We start from the raw sequence: 20,147 nt of genomic DNA, 5'->3' as shown, positions 1-20,147 counted from the left end.
TGAGAGTTAAAAGAGTGAATTACATGTTTTGGCCATGTATGGCCTGAGAATATATACTAATGCACTTGAGAAGACCTTGGTGGCAGGGAGTGAAGGTAACTGACGAGGAACTGGGGATGAGGGAAGGGAGCAGTACCTACTCACAGTTGGAATTAACCTGGGTAAGGTATAAATGTTTAACTTGAGGCTAGTGGGGCTATAGGAAAAAGGAGAAGCCCTCTAGCATGAGTCATGGAAAGTCACATTTCCCCAGTGCAGACAATTTTGTGTGGACTGGGATGGAATTTGGACAGGATGTCCAAACAAGGTTTCTGCCCTTGTGACTCACGTCTGTGATTCACTTCTGGTCCCTTACTACCACTACTTGGCTTTGGCTAGCTTTGACAGTGACTCGGATCATGTGGAATGTAGCACGTGTTTCCCAATTTCTAGAAAGCTTTCAAAAATACAATCAGTTATTTCTTCTTCATAGTCAGTCGCTGAGATTCTGAGGATACTTCCTTCCATCTTTCACCTCATTTCCTTCAGTCTCAGGGGTCAGATGTCTTTTTAAGGCAAATCTCTCATCTCCTCTGTTCTTAACTTCTCGATCTACTAGCAACTCCATAGCCTATAAACTGGATAAAGTATTTTTTTTTTAAAGTGAGTTTTTTAAAAGAAGAAAAAAAACATCATTTGTAAAATCAGAGTTCATGGAGATGCTTTGCCTCACAATTCGCTTTTTTGGTGTTCTCCAGTCATGCTTTTTACTACCATCAAAGACCTCCTCGTTATCAAGTGCAGTGGACCCTTTCACTCTCACCTCCTGTTTGACTTCTCTGTGATATTGGACACTGCCTTTTCTTCTTTTCTTCCTGGAACATTTTTCCCCTTTGGCTTCTCCATGCCATCACCACCATCTTCGGAGATTTCCTTTTTGTTTTTGGGAGACTATGCACCATCATGATTAATAGCCTGCAGTTCTATGGCCTGTCTTCAGGTACTGACTCTGCTACTTGCTTGATGGTCCCTTGGATGATTCTCCAAACCTTTCTAAGCCAATGTGTATCTTCACCTGTAAAATGAGATGATCCATGTGAAGCTCTGAACACTGTGCTTGGCTCATTGACACACTGAGCAAATATTAGGGGCCCAATGCAGGGGCTTGAACTCATGACCCTGAGATCGAGACCTGAGCTGAGATCAAGAGTTGGATGCTTAACTGACTGAGCTACCCAGGCGCCCCTTAGCTGCCATTCTGATTGTAGGGGACCTTCCCTTCTCTGCTTGTTCTCCTTGCCACCCCACTAACATTGCCTTTTGTGATAGCCTCCTCACACAGCCCCACTGACCACTTATGTACTCTGGTAACTGACAAAGCCTGCTTCTCTTCCAGTATACCTACTGGGGAGAAACGTAAGACCAGTCATCCTATTGCCCATCCAAAAAAGGAATCATCCTAATTGGTTCCCTTCTGCCTTGGTTCTGTTCCTCTCTGTCTTCTCCTTTCCATTTCCACCGCTCCTGACTTGGATCAGGCCCTCTCTTCTTCCTCGGTTAGTTGTTTTTACAACAGCCTTCCTGTCTCCACTCTTGCCTAGTCCATTCCGTTGTCTCCACTGCTGCCCCAGTAATATCACTGGGCACAGTCGACATTGTTCTTCCCTACTGAAATGTCCCCTAATGACTTCCCCTTGCCTACAGGATGAAGTCAGCACTTCTTAGCATGGCCATGCAGCTCCTCCTTACCTCCCACCATGACCACCATTTGCTTTTCTCTGCATACTTACTGTTTGTTTCAGTCTGTTCAAACTCTTAATCCTTTGTCCAAAGCACCAGATTTTTTCATTCTTTCATGTTTTTATGCATGCTGGATTATACCTTCCTGTACTTCTCTACTTTCTTGAACCTGCCTTGGAAAATCACAGGCAACTTTCAATACATTTTTTGGGAAGTTTTTCTGATATCTTTTCTTTCCACTCTTCCCAACTCAGCCCCTCCTTTATGTGTATATGTACCCTGATGAAACCTGTGTGTGTGTATACTCTACTGTACTTGATTATTTACGTGCCTGGCATGTTCTCTTGGCTTTTAGAGATCATCACTTTTTCCTAGTGATTAGTACAATTAGTCTGCATGTGGAAAGCATTCAAAAAATGGTTATTGAGTGAATGAATAAACAGACAAGAGAACGAAGTTATCTGTCATGTCAGTCCTAGGTTCTCACACTGAGAGAACCTGTGGTATTTATTCACTTTTTTTTTTTTAAAGATTTTATTTATTTATTTGACAGAGGCACAGCGAGAGAGGGAACACAAGCAGGGGGAGTGGGAGAGGGAGAAGCAGGCTTCCCGCCGAGCAGGGAGCCCAAGGTGGGGCTCGATCCCAGGACCCTGAGATCATGATCTGAGCCAAAACCAAGAGTTGGATGCTCAACCGACTGAATCACCCAGGCGCCCCTCTTCAGTTTTAGATAGAACCTTAACAGGAGTTTTGAAGGACTGCAAAAGCATTTATTAGTAAAAGTTAATGCTGGAATCCTCCTTTTATCATAAGATAAAAATTTAGGACTCAGTATTCATAAAGCCTTCTGATTTTAAAGAACTAATGATATTGCAGATTTTGAGGGGGAAGCCTTAAAATATTTTGATGATTAAAAGCACTACATGGGGACGCCTGGGAGGCTCAGTCGGTTAAGCGTCTGCCTTTTACTCAGGTCGTGATCCCAGGGTCCTGGGATCAAGTCCCACATCGGGCTCCTTGCTCAGCAGGGAGCCTGCTTCTCCATCTGCCTGCCACTCCCCCTGCTCGTGCTTTCAATCTCCCTGATAGATAGATAAATAAATAAAAGCACTACATGTATGATAATATACGCATAACAACAAACCTTATGACGAATGTCTTCCAATATATTTTTATAAAGTTCTTTTTTTTAAAAAAAATTTTATTTGTCAGAGAAAGAGAGCACGTGCACACAAGCAGGGGGAGGGGCAGGCAGAGGGAGAAGCAGGACCCCTGCTGAGCAAGGAGCCCGATGCAGGACTGAATCCCAGGACCCTGGGATCATGACCGGAGCTGAAAGGCAGACACTTAACAGAGCCACCCAGGTGTCCCTACTTTTATAAAGTTCTAAATTTAAAGATTTGGCATATGAATTACCAAATATCTTTTCAGGCTTTACCAGGTTATCTTAAAATCCCTAAGTAAATATAAAGAAACAGGACTAGATGAAAAGTTACGTAGTGAAAATACTGCTTGGAGTTGAGTGCCTAGGGCAGGGCATCAAGTTTCAATGCAGGTTCAGCATGCCCTCGATCAAAGTGGCAAGAGACTTAAATGGAAGGAATCCTGCAAGGAAGTGCCCTCTGTGAATCTGGGGGTGTCACCGGGGCATGGACACTGGGGGCGATGCCCAAGGGATGAAGGCCTTGGAAGCCAGACCTTCCCATTAATGGTATTGCAGGTGGACCAGGATAGCTCATGCACTGAATTGGTTCTGCTAATCCAAACTGTAAGCGGTCCTCTTCCCATTTCAAATGGGGTTATCAAATGGTAAATTTATTTAAAGACTGAACATGATATAGAGCAATGGCTTGCTTTGTTATTATTTGCTTTGTCTGTATTGGTCATGCCATGAATAATATCACTGTGTTTCCTGTCCCAGGTTCTTAAAGGCACCGTGGTTGCCTTCCCTGGATTTGATGAGCGGGCTGATGCAGAAACTCTTCGGAAGGCCATGAAAGGCCTGGGTAAATTCAACCTTCCTTTTGTTCTTAAAAAAAAAACAACAACAAACACATGACATTTGTTTTTCCAAACAAAAAGTCACTGATTTACAGTAAGATTAATTTTAGAATATTTTATCTGAAATGTATAAAAAGAGGGAAGATACATGAAGGTAACAAAATAATATGACTGATCATCCCTAATATTCAATCTCTAGAACTGAACAGGAAGTTAAATTTGGCCTCTTTGCTTTTTAGCTTTTCAGCTTTACCTGGGAGGTAGCTGACCAAGTAGATAAGCAGACATTCCTGAGAGTGATCAGCTGTGCAGGCCTTTGTCCCCTTTGCCCGATCAGGTGTCTAGTTCTGCAGTCTCTTGCATTCAACTATCTTCTCTTTCCCCAGTCTCCTTTCTAGCCATGTATAAACCTCTCATCTGGAGGATTTCTACACAGAACTGATCCTCTGTCCTCAGGCTCCTTCTATATTAGTGTCCATGAGTGGGGATCCACCTTCTTCAAATTTGGTTCTGACCCCTTCTCTCTCCATTCTGAACATCTTGTGAGATTTCCGTTGTAGCAGGATTAGCGTTAGCTTTCTGGCCTTGCACGCCCTTCCTTAGTATCCCAGCCCACATTGTCGGACTCAGCTCATGTTACCACTCCGTGTGTTCTCTGACCCAACCATGCTGGGTTATCTGCTATTCATGAAAACCCTGTATTTTCCTACTGCTGAGCTTCTCTCTCATTTTAAAGGCCTGTCCTCTTTCCCTGTATCATTGCCTGATAAAACCCTTCCATCCTTCACTACTCTTTTGAGTGTCACCTTCTCCATGAAGTTTTCCCAAAACTCCTTCCACCTATCAGCTAAGAGAACCTCCTCTGAAACCCCATTCAACACCTGGACCTCTCCTGAGGCACTTGTAACAGTCTGCCTTAGCTCAAGGTTGTCCATGTGTATTTGTATTTTTTACCCTAAATTGTAACTTGAAACCAGGGTCTGTATCTTTCTCCTCTCTTAATCTGCTATAACACTCAACACCGGCCTTGTGAATATCCATTGTTTGAGTAACTATCTGTTGCAAGAAAAACTAGGTGCGCTCAGTTTTTAAAAAGTCAGGAATATTTTTCTACCTACTTCACAATACATCAGGAATAGGGGATAGTTTATATTGAAAATATAACATGTTATATGTTGTGCATTTTGTAGCTTAATGAATTATTTAATAAGTCTATTTTATGAGGTAAGGAATCAAAGTGACTGGGGCGCTGGTCCCAAAGGTTATTGAGACAGTGGGCATGGGGGAGCCAAGATGTAATTCTTCTAACATAAATTGCAGGCACTGATGAGGAGAGCATCTTGACTCTGTTGACATCCCGAAGTAATGCTCAGCGCCAGGAAATCGCCGTGGCTTTTAAAACTCTATTTGGCAGGGTAAGACTGCACTTCATCCTAAATGAGAATGTGAGAGCCCCGATATGGTTTAAGGCTAGTTTGAACTCTACGAATATTCCTTTGTAAACATTATTTATTCTATTATTCTGATTTTACTATTCCTTTTCTCTTTTTAAGTTTTTTTTTTTTTTTTAAGATTTTATTTATTTATTTGACAGAGACACAGCGAGAGAGGGAACACAAGCAGGGGGAGTGGGAGAGGGAGAGGGAGAAGCAGGCTTCTCGCGGAGCAGGGAATCCGATGTGGGGCTTGATCCCCAGGATCCTGGGATCATGACTTGAGCCGAAGGCAGACGCCTAACGACTGAGCCACCGAGGCGCCCCATTTTTAAAGTTTCTTAATTATCAGCTATTGGTTTACAGTGTTCACCCAACTTATCCCCATAATTGTTTTCCCTTGCTTGATGCTACCAAAGTGCCAAAAGATCCCATGGTGATAGCTGCCTCTCTTCTTGCCTGCTTCCTTCTCAGGATTGTTTTATTAGCTATTTTCTAGATGCAAACCTATATGATAGTCTGTTTTATTGTGACATAGTTACATTCTTGGTTCCTCGTGGAGTGGTATTTTAATAAATGTGTTTTTAGTTCATTGATTTAAATGCTCTTATTTGATTAACAGATCAAATAAAAATTAAATTTGTTACTTAAATGAATTACTGTTACTTAAATGAATTACTGTGTATATGAGAAACTTAAACATAATTTTGTTATTCTGAAAATTTGTGTTTATCATTTAATTAAGAAACAAATGCAAAGCAAACAAACAAACAAAAAGAGTATTCTGAACATAGTCTCTGGTTTCCTATGTGCTGAAACTGGAATGGGTAGGGAATACTGCTTTTCTTTTCATAATTATATTTTCTCCATAGTAGCAGCTGTCTCTTGGTAGTCAGGAGCATAATTATAAACATAATTCATTATGTATTGGAATATTAATAAATATTGAGAGAAAAAATTATTTTGTTTAGGTATGATAGGCTAGATTTTGTCATCTGTAAAAATGCATTTATGATTTTATTTTGGGAAAATTGTTTTTAAAGATACACATGTTTCTCAAAACAGTATTTTTAAACTTTCTTTAACCTATTTTTATTCATTTTTTAATTGTTGAAGTTCAGAAAAACGTTTCTTAAAAACAAATACCTTGACACATAAGTGGCTTTGTTTTAGCTTAAGCTTTAGGTCAGATGTCAAAAGTACATTATTCAAAACTGGGGTTTTGTTTAACTCACATGTCTTTTGTCTGCTTGGAGATGACAACATAAATAATTCATTCGTGCAAAGGGCTATGCTTTATATTTAAGAAGAATCTCCTTAAAATTTCTGCCTGGTTCACAGATTTGTATTTTCTGTAATTTAGGACCTTCTGGATGACCTGAAATCAGAATTGACTGGAAAATTTGAAAAATTAATCGTGGCTCTGATGAAACCTTCTCGGCTTTATGATGCCTATGAACTGAAGCATGCTCTTAAGGTAAAAGAATTAGTGAAAGGAACATTCTTGTCATGAATACTATTATTTTGTGTTGATAATTACACTTAAAAATTTTTGAATTATTTCTGTGAGGGTTTCTTGGAGGACAAAATTGTGTAGGAGGCAATAAGAAGAAAAGGAGGGAGAAAATTACAAGTGTGTCATTTAATCTTTTTGTATAGTTAACTCAGTAATAGTGGCTATTTAAAATTTTAATATTTTTTGTAGCTCTTTGTATTTTATCTTCATGCCTGTTTTCTAATTTTGAGATGTGTTTAAAAAATGTTACAGGTTAAGTGTTTTATCTTTTAAAATAGAAAGTTGCCCGATTATGAAATAATAATATTGTTAATCATTTTAGGTCAAAAAAATAACGCTACAGAGAGAATTTTCAGATAGGAAGGATTTTCTAATACCCTTCCCTTCTTTCCTATACTTCTAAATACTAAAATAGTATATATATAATACCAAAATAGTAGCTGATAATCTTATTATAATTTCATTGTAGCAAATAACTAAATGTACATTCCCTCGACTGGTGTTTGGAATATTGTATAAATATGACTACTTTGAAACATTTGTTTAGACTTATGGGACAGGAAGTAGTACAGTCAGTAGTAGATTTTGAATGGGCAAAAGGAGATTTAACAACAAGGAGATAATATAGCACAGGGATTCTTACTTATGGAGTGAAAGGAGAAGAGGCCTTATCAAGTTAGGAGCTTTTCTGTGCTTATTCTCTTCATTTGCCCACAGTGCTTCTTTTGGAGTAGACAAAATCTCAGGTTATTGAAAAAGGGCCTTTTTGTGGAGTATTTCTGAAATGTCAGTAGTAATTGAAATTCTGCCAGAGCATAAACATAGGTTTTTCAGTGCTTGATTTTTTTTTTTTAAAGATTTTATTTTATTTTATTTATTTGAGAGAGAGAGTGAGAGAGAGACCACAAGAGGGGGTAGAGTCAGAGGGAGAAGCAGACTCCTCCCCGAGCCGGGAGCCCCATGCGGGCCTTGATCCCGGGACTCCGGGATCATGACCTGAGCCGAAGGCAGTTGCTTAACCAACTGAGCCACCCAGGTGCCCCTTGTGCTTGATTTTTGAAAAAGAAACAGAGATACAACTCTTTGTTGTAGGCTTAAATATGCTATTTTTAAAAATTAAGTTCAGCTCTATCATTGCTTGTAGCTTCTAATTTAGCAGTGTAGATAGACTTTTATCAGAAGAAGAAAGAAAACCAACTAAAATTACAGTTAACCTTTGAAAGACACAGGTTTGAACTGTACATATACTGATTTTTTACAGTACAGTATAGTTACTGTATTTTCTCTTCCTTATGATTTTTTTTTTTTCTTCCTTATGATTTTCTGAATAGCATTTCTTTTCTCTATCTTACTTTATTGTAAGGATACAGTATGTAATACATATAACATACACAACATGTGTTAATCGACTGTTTATGTTATCAGTAAGGCTTCCGACGAACAGTAGTAGGCTCTTAGTAGTTAAGTTTTTAGAGAGTCAAAAATTATACACAGATTTTCGACTTGGGAGGTGGTCATTGCCCCTAACTCCCACGTTGTTCAAAGGTCAACTGTACGTTCCAAAAATCCAGAAAGCATGTTTCAATTCCTTTGTACTGATCCAGTTCCTAGTAACTAAGCAATGCTACATTTATTATTTCCTTTGGTACAGAATTGGAAATTCCATGGAAAACTAAATTTGAGGGCAGGGGCTTTATGTTTTGAGATACAATTGTTTAAGTATCAGTGCTCCTCCATGTAAATTTATGTAAAGTTTTCATTTTTACTCTTTCAGTCTTCTTAATTTCATGTTTCATTAACATGTTTTACTTTCAAACTATTTAGAATGAAACTATTTAGAATAAAATTAAAAATTTATATAATCTCTTATGTGTCATATATCACATACATGCAATAAACGTTTTTCATTAGACAAAAAAGGATAAAATTGTCTTTGGAGAGAAAATAAATTGGAAATTTTTTAATTCTGTAACTAATAGAACTTGTATACAAAGAAGTGAATATTAAGTTGGATAGTTTATATAATTATATAATTATGCAATTTGGGTAACATCTATTCTAGGAAAATAACTCTTTCATCTTATTGACATATGTTCTCTATTAAAAATAAATTTCCAAACAGGGAGCTGGGACAGATGAAAAAGTACTGACAGAAATTATTGCTTCAAGGACACCTGAAGAACTGAGAGCCATAAAACAAGTTTATGAGGAAGGTAAACATTTGGAATTTTATTTCCCCTTCATCTCCAGTCACTTTTACACTTTTCTAAAGTGAGTGCAGTTCTTCATGGTTATAGGAGGCAGGCCATACGTGATTGCTGAATAAACGAGTGAGCGAATGAATGAATAAGCAACAATTTAAGCTCGTTTTCCTTCAGTAAGGAAAAGACTGCTTTTTCCTAGACCTGTATCTATTTTGGTACTTAAGAGAAGCTTCTGATGAAGATAGGAGTTTACTTTTATGTAGAATTTGCAACTAGTGTAGGGACATACAGGTTGTTTTTCTTTTACATGAACTTCAAGATGTAGGTGGTTTTTCTTCCTGAAAAAAAAAAAAAAATCAGTTTTAATGTTAGTAGAAGTTAAGAGTTACCTAAAAGGCCCTTTTGGAATTTGGGAAAAGAAACCTTGTCCAGACCAGAGTTGATGAAAATGTTTGAGTAAATGTGTGTCGTTTTAGTCAATGGCAGTGCTTGAATACTCTGCATTTTAATTTTTCTCTTTGGTGTGCCTTACTTTTTTTGTGAAAAAAAAATCTATCATTTCAATCTGAAGTATGTTCTATGAATGGAACCAAACAAATGAAATAAAAAGTAAAGGTAGAGTGTTCTTTGCTCGTCACATTTTCTGTACCAGACCCTTTCCCCTACCTGACTGAGCAGACTGTTGAAATTATCAGCTCAGTCAGCAGACCAACAAGCTGAGTGCCTTCAGCTAGGAAAATGGGTCCCTGTCTTGGCATTAGTTTATTTATCTTAGAAATGACATTGTAACTCAGAAAGTCAGAACAGTGTGAAATTTAAATAATTAACTTTCTGAAGTGCTGGATCTTCTTTCCTGCTTCTCTTGTTAAAGTTGGATAGGTCCCAACCACTAAGGCAGAGGGGATACATGTAATGTAACTGCAGAAGATCACCTCTGCGTTTTATTTGATGTAATATTCAAAGATCTCTCTCTGGGGATGGTGACATTTGTGAGGGAGCCTGTGTGTGCTGGGTGACAGACGGGGTGCTGTCACGTACTGCGCCCTGGCTGTGTGTCTGGTGGTGCGCTGGCTGTCAGGAATGACACAAAGGGTGCCCATACCATAGCTCCCGTACTCAAGGAGTTCGCAGTCTCTTTAGGGGTGACGTGATTTGGAAACTGACTGCAGCTGTTCAAGGATAGCAAAACCCAAACTAAAGTCAAATACCAAAAAATGTTTCATGCCAGAATTCATTTAGAGCAGAGAGGTCATCCAGGCTCTTGCTGTTAGAGGAGGCCCTGTGGTGCAGTCAGACAAGGTTTCCAGACGAGGTAGGTTTTGGGGAGGTGAAGAAAACACTTTTGGCGTGTTCGTCCCTGTCTGGAATGGCATGGGGACTAGAGTGAGAACAGTATATGGAAGGAGTGGAAAGAAGCTGGCTGTCATGGAGGGTTTGTGCATGTCTCGTGCGGGAGATAAACAGAGTAAATGCAGGCTCTGTTGTCGATGGTTTTACATGACTGGGTGAGAGCTCTGCACTTGATTCAGAGGTGGTGTAATGGGCGGTGGAGTACTGAAGGGAGGAGATTTGAATCAAGAGGCTGATTAGATAGCTATACATGTGGGGAGGTAAGCTAGGCCATTAAGGCCCAACCTAGGTGGGCCATAGGTTGGTGGGAGGTATGACGGGGATAGATTAGAGGGAGGGGAACTATGTGAAAGGGTCTGATCGTTAATCACATACAGGTTTTGTAGTACGCGAAGGGATAGAAGAGTCCTTCAACATTTTGTATTTAGGTAACTGGTTGAAATAAAGATGGAGCTCTTCTAGACATTTATTTATTTATTTATTTAATATTATATTATATATTATATTATATTATATTTAGTTAGCCAGCATGTCATAAGTTTTTGATGTAGTGTTCTAACAATTCATTAGTTGTGTATAACACCCAGTGCTCATCACCACATGTGCCCTCCTTAATACCCATCACCCGGCTACCCCATCCCTCTACCCCCCTCCCCTCTGTAACCCTCAGTTTGTTTCCCAGAGTCTCTCATGGTTTGTCTCCCTCTCTGATTTCTCTCCATTCAGTTTTCCCTCCTGTCCCTGTGGTCTTCTAGATCTTTTAAAACAGAAGTGTCAGGCTTTTAAAGTTTGTCTGCTTTCAAATAATGATTTTTTTTTTTTAAGATTTTATTTATTTATTTGACAGAGAGAGACACAGCAAGAGAGGGAACACAAGCAGGGGGAGTGGGAGAGGGAGAAGTAGGCTTCCCGCGGAGCAGGAAGTCCAATGTGGGGCTCGATCCCAGGACCCTGGGATCATGACCAGAGCTGAAGGCAGACACTTAACAAATGAGCCACCCAGGCGCCCCTCAAATAATGATTAAATATTTAAATGTCTTAGAGCTGCCTTCAATAGCAGCTGTTTGAGTTAGTGAAGAGGGTGCGTAGACTTTTGTAGATTCCAGTTCTCCCCTTTCCTGTGGCATTATGTGGAATAACTGGAAATAGAGCTGGGAGGGGGCATATTTTAAAACATCACAGCTGTCTCTCAGAGTTAACTTTATTTGCTGCAGAGGAAAAAATATCTTATTAGGGGAAAGAATGGCCGTGCCTAAAGAAAGAAAAGCTCAGAATTTTAGAGAATAGAAGACCTTTGGAAACTAATCATGTAAAATTTGTGAAAGAAAGCATTACAGAGTTTAAAATTATGATCAATTGTATGTTAGAGGTTTTCCTGTACCCATCACATGTCTACAGAGTATTAATTGCATTGGTTGAGAGTGTTTCTGAATGGCTGAGTCTGGATTTAGGCTTGAATTGAGTGCTTTTGAGAGACTTTAATTTGTTTTCTACCAGTCATTCATTTAAGCGTTTGCCTTTAGTCTTTAGAGCACTCAGAGATGGAGTAGAGAACATTTATACTAATCAAATATTCCTTCCTTTATGTCTCCTCCATTTGATTCATGGCAGGATATCTTTTTTAGTTGAAAGAAGCTATAAATAAGTATGAAATTATTCTGTTGCAGAATATGGCTCAAGTCTGGAAGATGACGTGGTGGGGGATACATCAGGGTTCTACCAGAGGATGTTGGTGGTTCTCCTTCAGGTATTGGGTGGAGACTATTTACAGTTTGATTAAAAAATCTGAAGCTGGACTTGTCTGAATCTAGTTAAGTAAGGTCATTTAAAATTCTGTAATCATTTCTCATACTTGCCTGATTGTGGTTGTCTGTTGCCTGTGTTTGTTTGTTTTTCAGAATATCTGACCTAAACTCTTAATAGCTAGCTAACTTACGGTTTTTTTTTTTTTTTTTTTTTTTTTGCTTTTTTTATTTAAGATATCACTATTCTCTTTCATTCATAGGATTTAAAATCAAAAGGGTCAGATTGGTTTTGGACAGTGCTGTGTAATGATGTGAAATATTGTAGAATTGCTATCTTAAAATCGTATTATTCCTAAGAGAAAGAGGTTTATGTGCACAACCATCAGGTGGAACTAATTTTCCTTTTGAATAAAAATGCTCATGTAATTCAATAATGTGACATTATTTCTTGTAGGCTAATAGAGACCCTGATGCTGGAATTGATGAAGCACAAGTTGAACAAGATGCTCAGGTGAGATGTGATATGTGGTGACTTTATTATGACATATGAATGAAAAAAAGAATCCATGATAATGGAAAATCATAATATAGATTGTGATAGCATCTAAAAATAATGTTATTTATGGGCCCTTTACAAATCATAAGACTCATAAGTATATTTTTCTCATTTTGATCTGGCCAGCTAAATATTTTGTCCCAAAAGGGAAATGAAATAAAATGAGTTACATATAAATAGTGAATTTTGCCTAGATATATATATTTTTTTGGTGATTATGGAACTTCACAAAATGGGTAATTTTACCAAAAAATACAGGTATTATTGATTCCACTGCTAGTGAGGCAGTAGGTGTCTTGGCAGGAGAGGATAAAGAAAAAAGAATGAGGTATTTTAGTGATAAATGGTGTTTTAATACACAGTAGATTATCAGTTACCGTAGTATTTGGGAATTCCTCCACCTTTCTTTCGATAGAATTCTAAATAAGATTGTTCTCTTGTCAGCTGCTTTTAAGTGACTTCCAAATGAAATTCTGTACTTAAGTGGCTTTTAAATCCTAGTATAGTCTCACTATTGTTAGCAAGTAATCAAATCTTAACTAGAGAGAACAAACTGATGGTTACCAGAGGGAAAGTGGGCAGGGGAGTAGGTGAAATAAGTGATGGGGATTAAAGAATACACTTATGATGAGCACGGAGTAATGTATAGAATTGTTGAATCACTGTATTGTACGCCTGAAACTAATATAACATTGTATGTTAACTATACTGGAATTAAAATATGTTTAAAAAACTTAAAAACATAAGTAGTCAAATGTGAGAAATAAATATTAGGAAATTTGAAACATGAGACTTGAAAACTGGAAATTGGTAATAAAGGAATTATTTGCATTCATAGAATCACATACCGTAGTCCTGTTTCTCTGGTCACATGTTTCAAGTAATAAACGATTCTTTTTTTTTTTTTTTAAATATTTAAAAAAGATTTTATTTATTTATTCATGAGAGACAGGCAGAGGCAGAAGCAGGACTCTGGGATCACACCTGAGCTAAAGGCAGATGCTTAACCGACTGAGCCACCCAGGCGCCCCAAGTAATATATAATTCTGATTGTTAGTCATACACCATTGAAAAAGGAAGAGCCATCTTCACTCCTCCAGTTGACTCTTCTCTATGAAACAACAATTGGATGTGTAATCTGAATTTGCTAATGGGAAAGAGAGAGCATTATTATTCTTTTGGGTGGGTAGATTTTATAATGGTTTCAGAATGCTGTCATCTCTTTGCCTTGCTGGAGACAGAAGGAAAGCAAATGGACATGTACTGGGGACTGTCTATGCAGTATTTGATGCTTCCCTCACTATCCTCCATAAAATGCAAACCTCTTGTGTCATGTCCCTATATAAAACCTTAAAACTTCAGTGGATACCGTTATCCTCAGAATAAAGTTCAAGCCCCTAAATGTGATTTATAAGCCTCTTTGTTATCTGCCCCTTGCTTGCTTTTACCTCCAGCATCTCTTGCTCTGTCTCCACCTGCCCCTTCCTCCACCCATTCACCTGACTACTTCCTCTTCAGGAGTCAGTCCTCAGGTTAGTTGTTTATCAGGTATCCCTGCCTGACTCTCCCCCCCGCCCCGCCCCCAAGTGTATGTCAGGTGCCCCTTACAGGGGCAGTCCAGCTGCCTTATATTGAAGCTGTCTATTTACTTGACTGCCTGCCCAGGGCACTCGGAGCTGTCCGTTCAGTTTGTATCCTTTGGATCTAGCATACAGTAGGCACTCGGTATATAACTGGTGAATGGGTTAGTGTATACCTCTGAAGTACAGGGGAATAATTTCGCTTTTATAGATAGAGAAACTGAGGCTCAGGGATTTGAGAATCAAACCCATGGCCACCACTGACCAGTAGTGGAGTTGGGATTCATACCTGGGCCTGTCTAACCCCAAAGCCCTTTCTCTTTCAACTAGACAACAGTCTGTGTTCTTGCCTGCTAGTTCCTCTCCCCCCAGCACCTACACCATATAAAAGGCTTATTAAATGTAGATTGGAAGCACAAATCCAGCTTAACTCTGCCTTCTTGGAGGAAGGAATTTGTGTCCTTGAGGAGAAAGTGCTAGATCAGGCCTTCAAAACTGTACTCCCAACTGTTGGAGACAACGTTATTTCTTTCCAAGCATTAATTATTTGTGAGCTTCATAGGAAACGGTGTGATTCTCACCCTCGGACTCTCAAGAGTAGTCTAGCTGTTTTTTGGTGGTCACGGTGGAAGAAGCCAACTCTAGTAGTCTCAGATGACCGCAATGAGGCCTACATTGGTGGGCAGTGGGCTCATTTCCCAGCACAGTTGGTGATGCAATGAGAGGATTGCTGCAGTGTGAGGCCAGGGAGTGGAAACAGTGCATCTTCCCCTCATTTTCATTGATTTCTCTCCTCAGAGCACTCAGTGTATAGCAGTGCTTCTCAGACTTTCAAGTGCTTGTGAATCACCTGGGGATCTCCTTAAACTGCAGGTTCTGACTCAGTGGGTCCGGGTGGGGCCTGGGATTCTGTGTTTCTAACAAGCTCTCAGGTGATGCCTCTGGGGTCTTGGGACCACACTTTGAGTGCCGGGGCTGTATAGGTGTCACCTACCTGTTGTGCAGAGCATATGCCCATTCAGGACCGTGAAGGGGAACCTTTATACATCTGAAAACTGTCTTATGAAGTTACTTTAAAATATCCCTTGAATAGCGGGGCATGTGGGTGGCTCAGTCGGTGAAGCATCTGCTTGGCTCAGGTCATGACCTCAGGGTCTCAGGGAGCCTGCTTCTCCCTCTTCCTCTGCCCCTTCCCCTGGCTCGTGTGCTCTCTCTCTCTCTCTCAGCTCCCTCAAATAAATAAAACAAAATCTTTAAAAAAAAATCCCTTGAATAGAATTCAGGTTTTCTTTACCCTTTCGGTGATCAGGAACAACAAAGAACATGCTACACTGGCTATTAGTCTTTGATTCTTTAAAATGTATTATTGGGGCACCTGGGTGGCTCAGTTGGTTGGGCATCCAACTCTTGATTTCTGCTTAGGTCTTGATCTAAAGAGTCCTGAGATGGGCCGCCTCAGGGCCTGGGGCTCTGTGCTCGGCGGGGAGCCTGCTTCTCTCCTTTTCCCTCCCAGCCTGCCTCTCCCCCCCTTCACACTCACATGCGTGCCCGCGCGCACTCTCTCTCAAATAAATAAATAAATCTTTGAAAAAAAATGTATTATTACTAATGAATTCAGCTTGTTAAAAATAATTTTCCTTTTGGTGTTATGAAAAAGAACACACCCATTTCTTTCTTGTAGCAAGGGCAGCTGGACTGTTGTCACTAATGGGAATTTAAGTTTTCTTAACCGAGAGTAAGCTGAGACAAACAAAGGGCCCTTATATAAGCTTTTGAATTTTTTTCTCTGCTGATACCTGGCACTAAGAGGATTCCTTTTATTTCAGGGATTTGATAAGCCACAGTGAGTCATTCACCTGGGAATTCAGCATTTTGTAGATAATCCACTTTACTTTCTTACATTTTTATTTTGATTCATTTATTTATAGTGGGTTTTTTTTTTTTTTTTACTTTCTTACATTTTTAATGTGTTAAACTGATTTTACCTCCTCCCTCTCTAAAACCTCCTTTCCTGATCTTGGAGATAAACCTGAAGGAGGCGGAAGAAAGGGGAAAGGGTAGGGAATCAATGTTTACTGAGTACCTGCTATTGATTACCTGACACTCTTTGATGCATTAGTTATATAAGTTGCATAATCTCCATTAATGACTCTGTAGAAATATTAATCCTATTCTAGGTGAAGACACGGAGACTCAAGAGATTAACTCATCTAAGATCTCACAGATAAGGATGAGGCCCAGGTCTTTTTGACTCCAAAACCTCTGCACTTTGCACTGAACCAGAGGTTATCAAACTGTGCTCAACTGTAAAGCCCCCTCTGAGGGAAGAGGGGAGGGTGAGGAGGTGTGAGGGGCCCTCATCCAGAGCTGCTCCGTGGATGTTCATCATCCTCATTTAGAAGAAAGCACTCTTACATTAAGACAAGACAAAACAAAACTTTTAAATATTCCACATGAAGATTATCATTACTGCATATGACTTACTTAATAGTTTTAGAGTAGATATTGATCTCAAACATAATTCTTTTGATAAAATGAAGAGTTATAGTTTAAAATAGCCATTTCACAAATTATTCCATATAACAGGCTTGACTGCTGTACCTACCAGAGAAAATTTCTAGAAATATGGAGTAGTTGTTAAGAAAGGAGTGCTTCAGGAATGCTTGTAGTATACTAGGGGATGCACCCTCTCTCTCTTTTAGGTGTTAATGTGTGTGTATATCTTATCTATGTGTAGAAAACATATTAGAGGTGGTAACCAATATCTTTGGGATATTGGCCTTCATGGTAATTTTTTTCTTATTCATGTTTTATCTCATACAAAATTTTTCAGTGAACACATGTTATTTTTGTTATTAGATTTAAAAAGTTATTTTAAGACGGGTCTATAATACCATGATATAGTTCTAAACTTGAGATACTTGCATGCCTTTCATAGTAAGTCTCTTCTCAGTTTTGAAGAACATGCTCACATAACCAGGATTGATATTATTTATTTTTATCGTTAAATTAATTTCAAAACTGAGTGTAAAGATGTGATACATTTTTCAAAATTCCCTGGAAATACAACAAAAAACAGATATATATCACCAAAATCTACATTCTTAAACACACTATGATCAAAATTTCTACATCCAAACACGTGCTATGATCACACCACCTTCTGTCCTTACTTGGTTTGCCGCTTGTGAGCAGAAAGGCCGCTCCGAGTAGCAGGCTCAGCAGACTGCATTTGTCTTGGTTTAATAGGTGTACTTAACTAGAAATGAACAAAAGGGTAGTGTAGACATTTTAAAGGTTGATTCACTGGGTTTTAATAAATTATCCACATCTCAATAAGTGGACTCAGGTTTAATGATGGTGTTTGTATATAATTTTATTTTTTCAGCAATTATAGGAACACTAAAAAGCATATATTTTCCATGTAAAAAAAGTAAATATAGACACTCAAACTATTCAAAAAGTATATATTAGTTGCCTACTACATGCCAGGCATTGTGCTATACCCACGACCTTTTAAAAATTCGTTATGATCTTTTAGAAATGTGAAAACTCTTTGTAGCTAGTTTTGGTTAAACTGTAGTTGAAAAAAGAAAATATGGAGTTTATTTTTTATCATGTGTTGCTGAACAACTGCCGAGTAAAGAAAACACAAAACATAGTTAAGCTCCTAGTTAAATTCTTTTCCAGTCTGTAAGTGGATGTGTCAACAGTGAGGTAATCAGAAATTTCTACCAACCACACCATTGCCCTCGAAAGCCTGGAAGTCCCGTAGACATTTTGGGAACATTTAATCTTGCCCTGTTGCTGTGATTTATTGCTTTGACTCATTAATCTTCTGTGGCACAGTTCAGTGGCAAGCTCCAGATAGCTCCAAACTCACCTCAGAGACTTTAGGCAACATTAGAATTGAAAAGTAGAAGATGATGAATCAGGCTAATTAATGTACAGGGAGTGAAACACCGGTGTCATTCAGAACCTGGAAATGAGATGGAGAAACGGCTTACTAATTGAGGTTGAAATTTTCACAGGCTTTGTTTCAGGCTGGAGAACTGAAATGGGGGACAGATGAAGAAAAGTTTATCACCATCTTTGGGACACGAAGTGTGTCTCATTTGAGAAGGGGTGAGTGAAAAGAATGTGTATGGTACAGGTACTTCGGTTAATTTTGTAAGTACAGAAGCCAGTATGCCAAAATACGTGCTTTATAATAGGCACTTCCTGAGTGAATCGGTTTTTGTATTTCTTCCTATTGGTAACCTTGAAAAATCTCATCATTCTCTTTGCTGCTGTTGTAGTTTTACAGAACTAGAGATCCTTAGTCCCCCCTTTGCTATCAGGGTGATGAGGGAGCTAGGCCTCTAGATTGTTAACTCTCATAGTCACTGATCACTGAGCTGTGGCTCACTTCAAGCATTTCGTCCTAAATAGTGGCACCCACGATCTCTTCGCTGGGTATTCATCAGTTCTTGTGGTATCAGGTGGGAATGAGTTCAAGTGACAGGAAACCCTACTAATTGGGGCCTTAAACACGTGGCTGATTCGGCAGGACCTGGGTGGGCTATCTCTGTTTTTCTGCTTCACTGTCCTTGGTGTTTTGGGGTTTTCTTTCTCATGCCCTGTACCCGATTGTCACAGGAGGGCTACTGTAACTCCAAATTTATCAACATTAGCAGCAAGAAGAAAAGAAAGGGGTAAACTAATCATATCTGTTTATCATTCTTGATAAGGAAAGATTACTCAGAATCCTCTCTGGTAGATTTACCTTTGGGTTACATTGGTTATAACTAGTAAGTAGAGGCTGGGAACTCAGTGAACAAAGAACCTTTATAATCCATTATTTAGGGCTTGGGTATATTGAAGCTCTGTGACAAAGTCAGGGTTCTGTCAGCAAGGAAAAAGGGGAGATTTGTATTCAGTGGGACAATACCTGGTTAGAGTAAATATCTTCTTTCTGTACAGAATAATCCTTACATGATTGAGAAATCATTTTCCTTTTTTATAGTGTTTGATAAGTACATGACTATATCAGGATTTCAGATTGAGGAAACCATTGACCGAGAGACTTCTGGTAATTTGGAGCAACTCCTCCTTGCTGTTGGTAGGTGGTGTTACAATGTATATAATATTAATGGTGTTAAGAGCTAAAGTGTTTCATTCAGTTGAAGCTGTATCTGAAAATAACCACTTCTTTGTGATATTTGAGCGAAGCAAACTCCCACATTTCCAATTCAAAGTCTGTTTTGATATTGGAAATACATGATTATCTGGTTAGTTCATGTAATCCTATGGAAATACTAAAGCAACTGTTTATAAAAATCATTTTGAAGCTTTATTAAAAATATTATTATTTTGTTATGAATCTGAAGTGTGGGCATTATCGCAGAGGCTTGTAAATATTGTTTCTGATACTGGGTGGAATTGTAGTATCCTTTTGGATACTGTCCTCACAGCTTTGAGGCAGACTGAGAAATTGGCATCTGAGCTAGAAAAAGTATCTTTGGTATGATGGAAGATGTGATGATGGTTGTTTTCAGATACTTTGGAAATTTATTTTAGCTAAATATTCAGAATGATCTGGAAAAATTGGAGAACTGAGTTTGTGCAGTTTATGGTAGTATTATGTACTGTCCAAATCCAGGGAGAATCTAGTCTGTGAGTTCCCAGGGACCCTAGTTTTCATATGGATTTGTAGTGAACCTCTGTTTGTTCTGAGTATTTGGCATTGAGCTTGAGTTTTTGTGCTGTCTTCTGGAGAATAAGCTAAAGTTGTGCATGAACCGGCACTAATAGTAGTCTTTGATTTGAGTTCCACACTTAATGAATTTTAATAGAAAACTTTCACACAACCCCTTCATAATTAGAATACACTTAAAATAATGGCATTTTTAGTTACTGTTTGAGTTTTGTTTAAGCACTGGGAGAGAGATTAACTCCACCCCCCAATTAATGAATTGTTATTTCTCAATATATTAAGGAATTTTTATAGGGATAGTTTCTGAAGCTGAGCTGACTGAGGTCTGAGCAGCCCTAACACAGA

At 38.8% G+C, this 20,147-nt stretch overlaps 1 protein-coding gene across 1 annotated transcript in view; it reads left to right on the top strand.

Moving 5' to 3' along the window:
- The window catches only part of ANXA5 (annexin A5), a 31,171-nt gene that overhangs the window by 8,323 nt on the left and 2,701 nt on the right, over positions 1-20,147 (top strand). The window contains exons 3-10 of the mRNA XM_032412756.1: positions 3,644-3,728; positions 5,044-5,138; positions 6,520-6,633; positions 8,795-8,885; positions 11,894-11,973; positions 12,426-12,482; positions 18,139-18,232; positions 19,113-19,208. Coding sequence (XP_032268647.1) covers positions 3,644-3,728; positions 5,044-5,138; positions 6,520-6,633; positions 8,795-8,885; positions 11,894-11,973; positions 12,426-12,482; positions 18,139-18,232; positions 19,113-19,208 — 712 coding nt within the window. The remainder of the gene's footprint in view (positions 1-3,643; positions 3,729-5,043; positions 5,139-6,519; positions 6,634-8,794; positions 8,886-11,893; positions 11,974-12,425; positions 12,483-18,138; positions 18,233-19,112; positions 19,209-20,147) is intronic.

The sequence above is a fragment of the Phoca vitulina genome, unplaced genomic scaffold (genome assembly GCF_004348235.1).
Source record: "Phoca vitulina isolate PV1807 unplaced genomic scaffold, GSC_HSeal_1.0 scaffold14, whole genome shotgun sequence".
Taxonomy (NCBI): domain Eukaryota; kingdom Metazoa; phylum Chordata; class Mammalia; order Carnivora; family Phocidae; genus Phoca; species Phoca vitulina.
The sequence above is the reverse complement of the archived record's forward strand: the minus strand, read 5'-3'. Positions and strand labels throughout refer to the sequence as shown.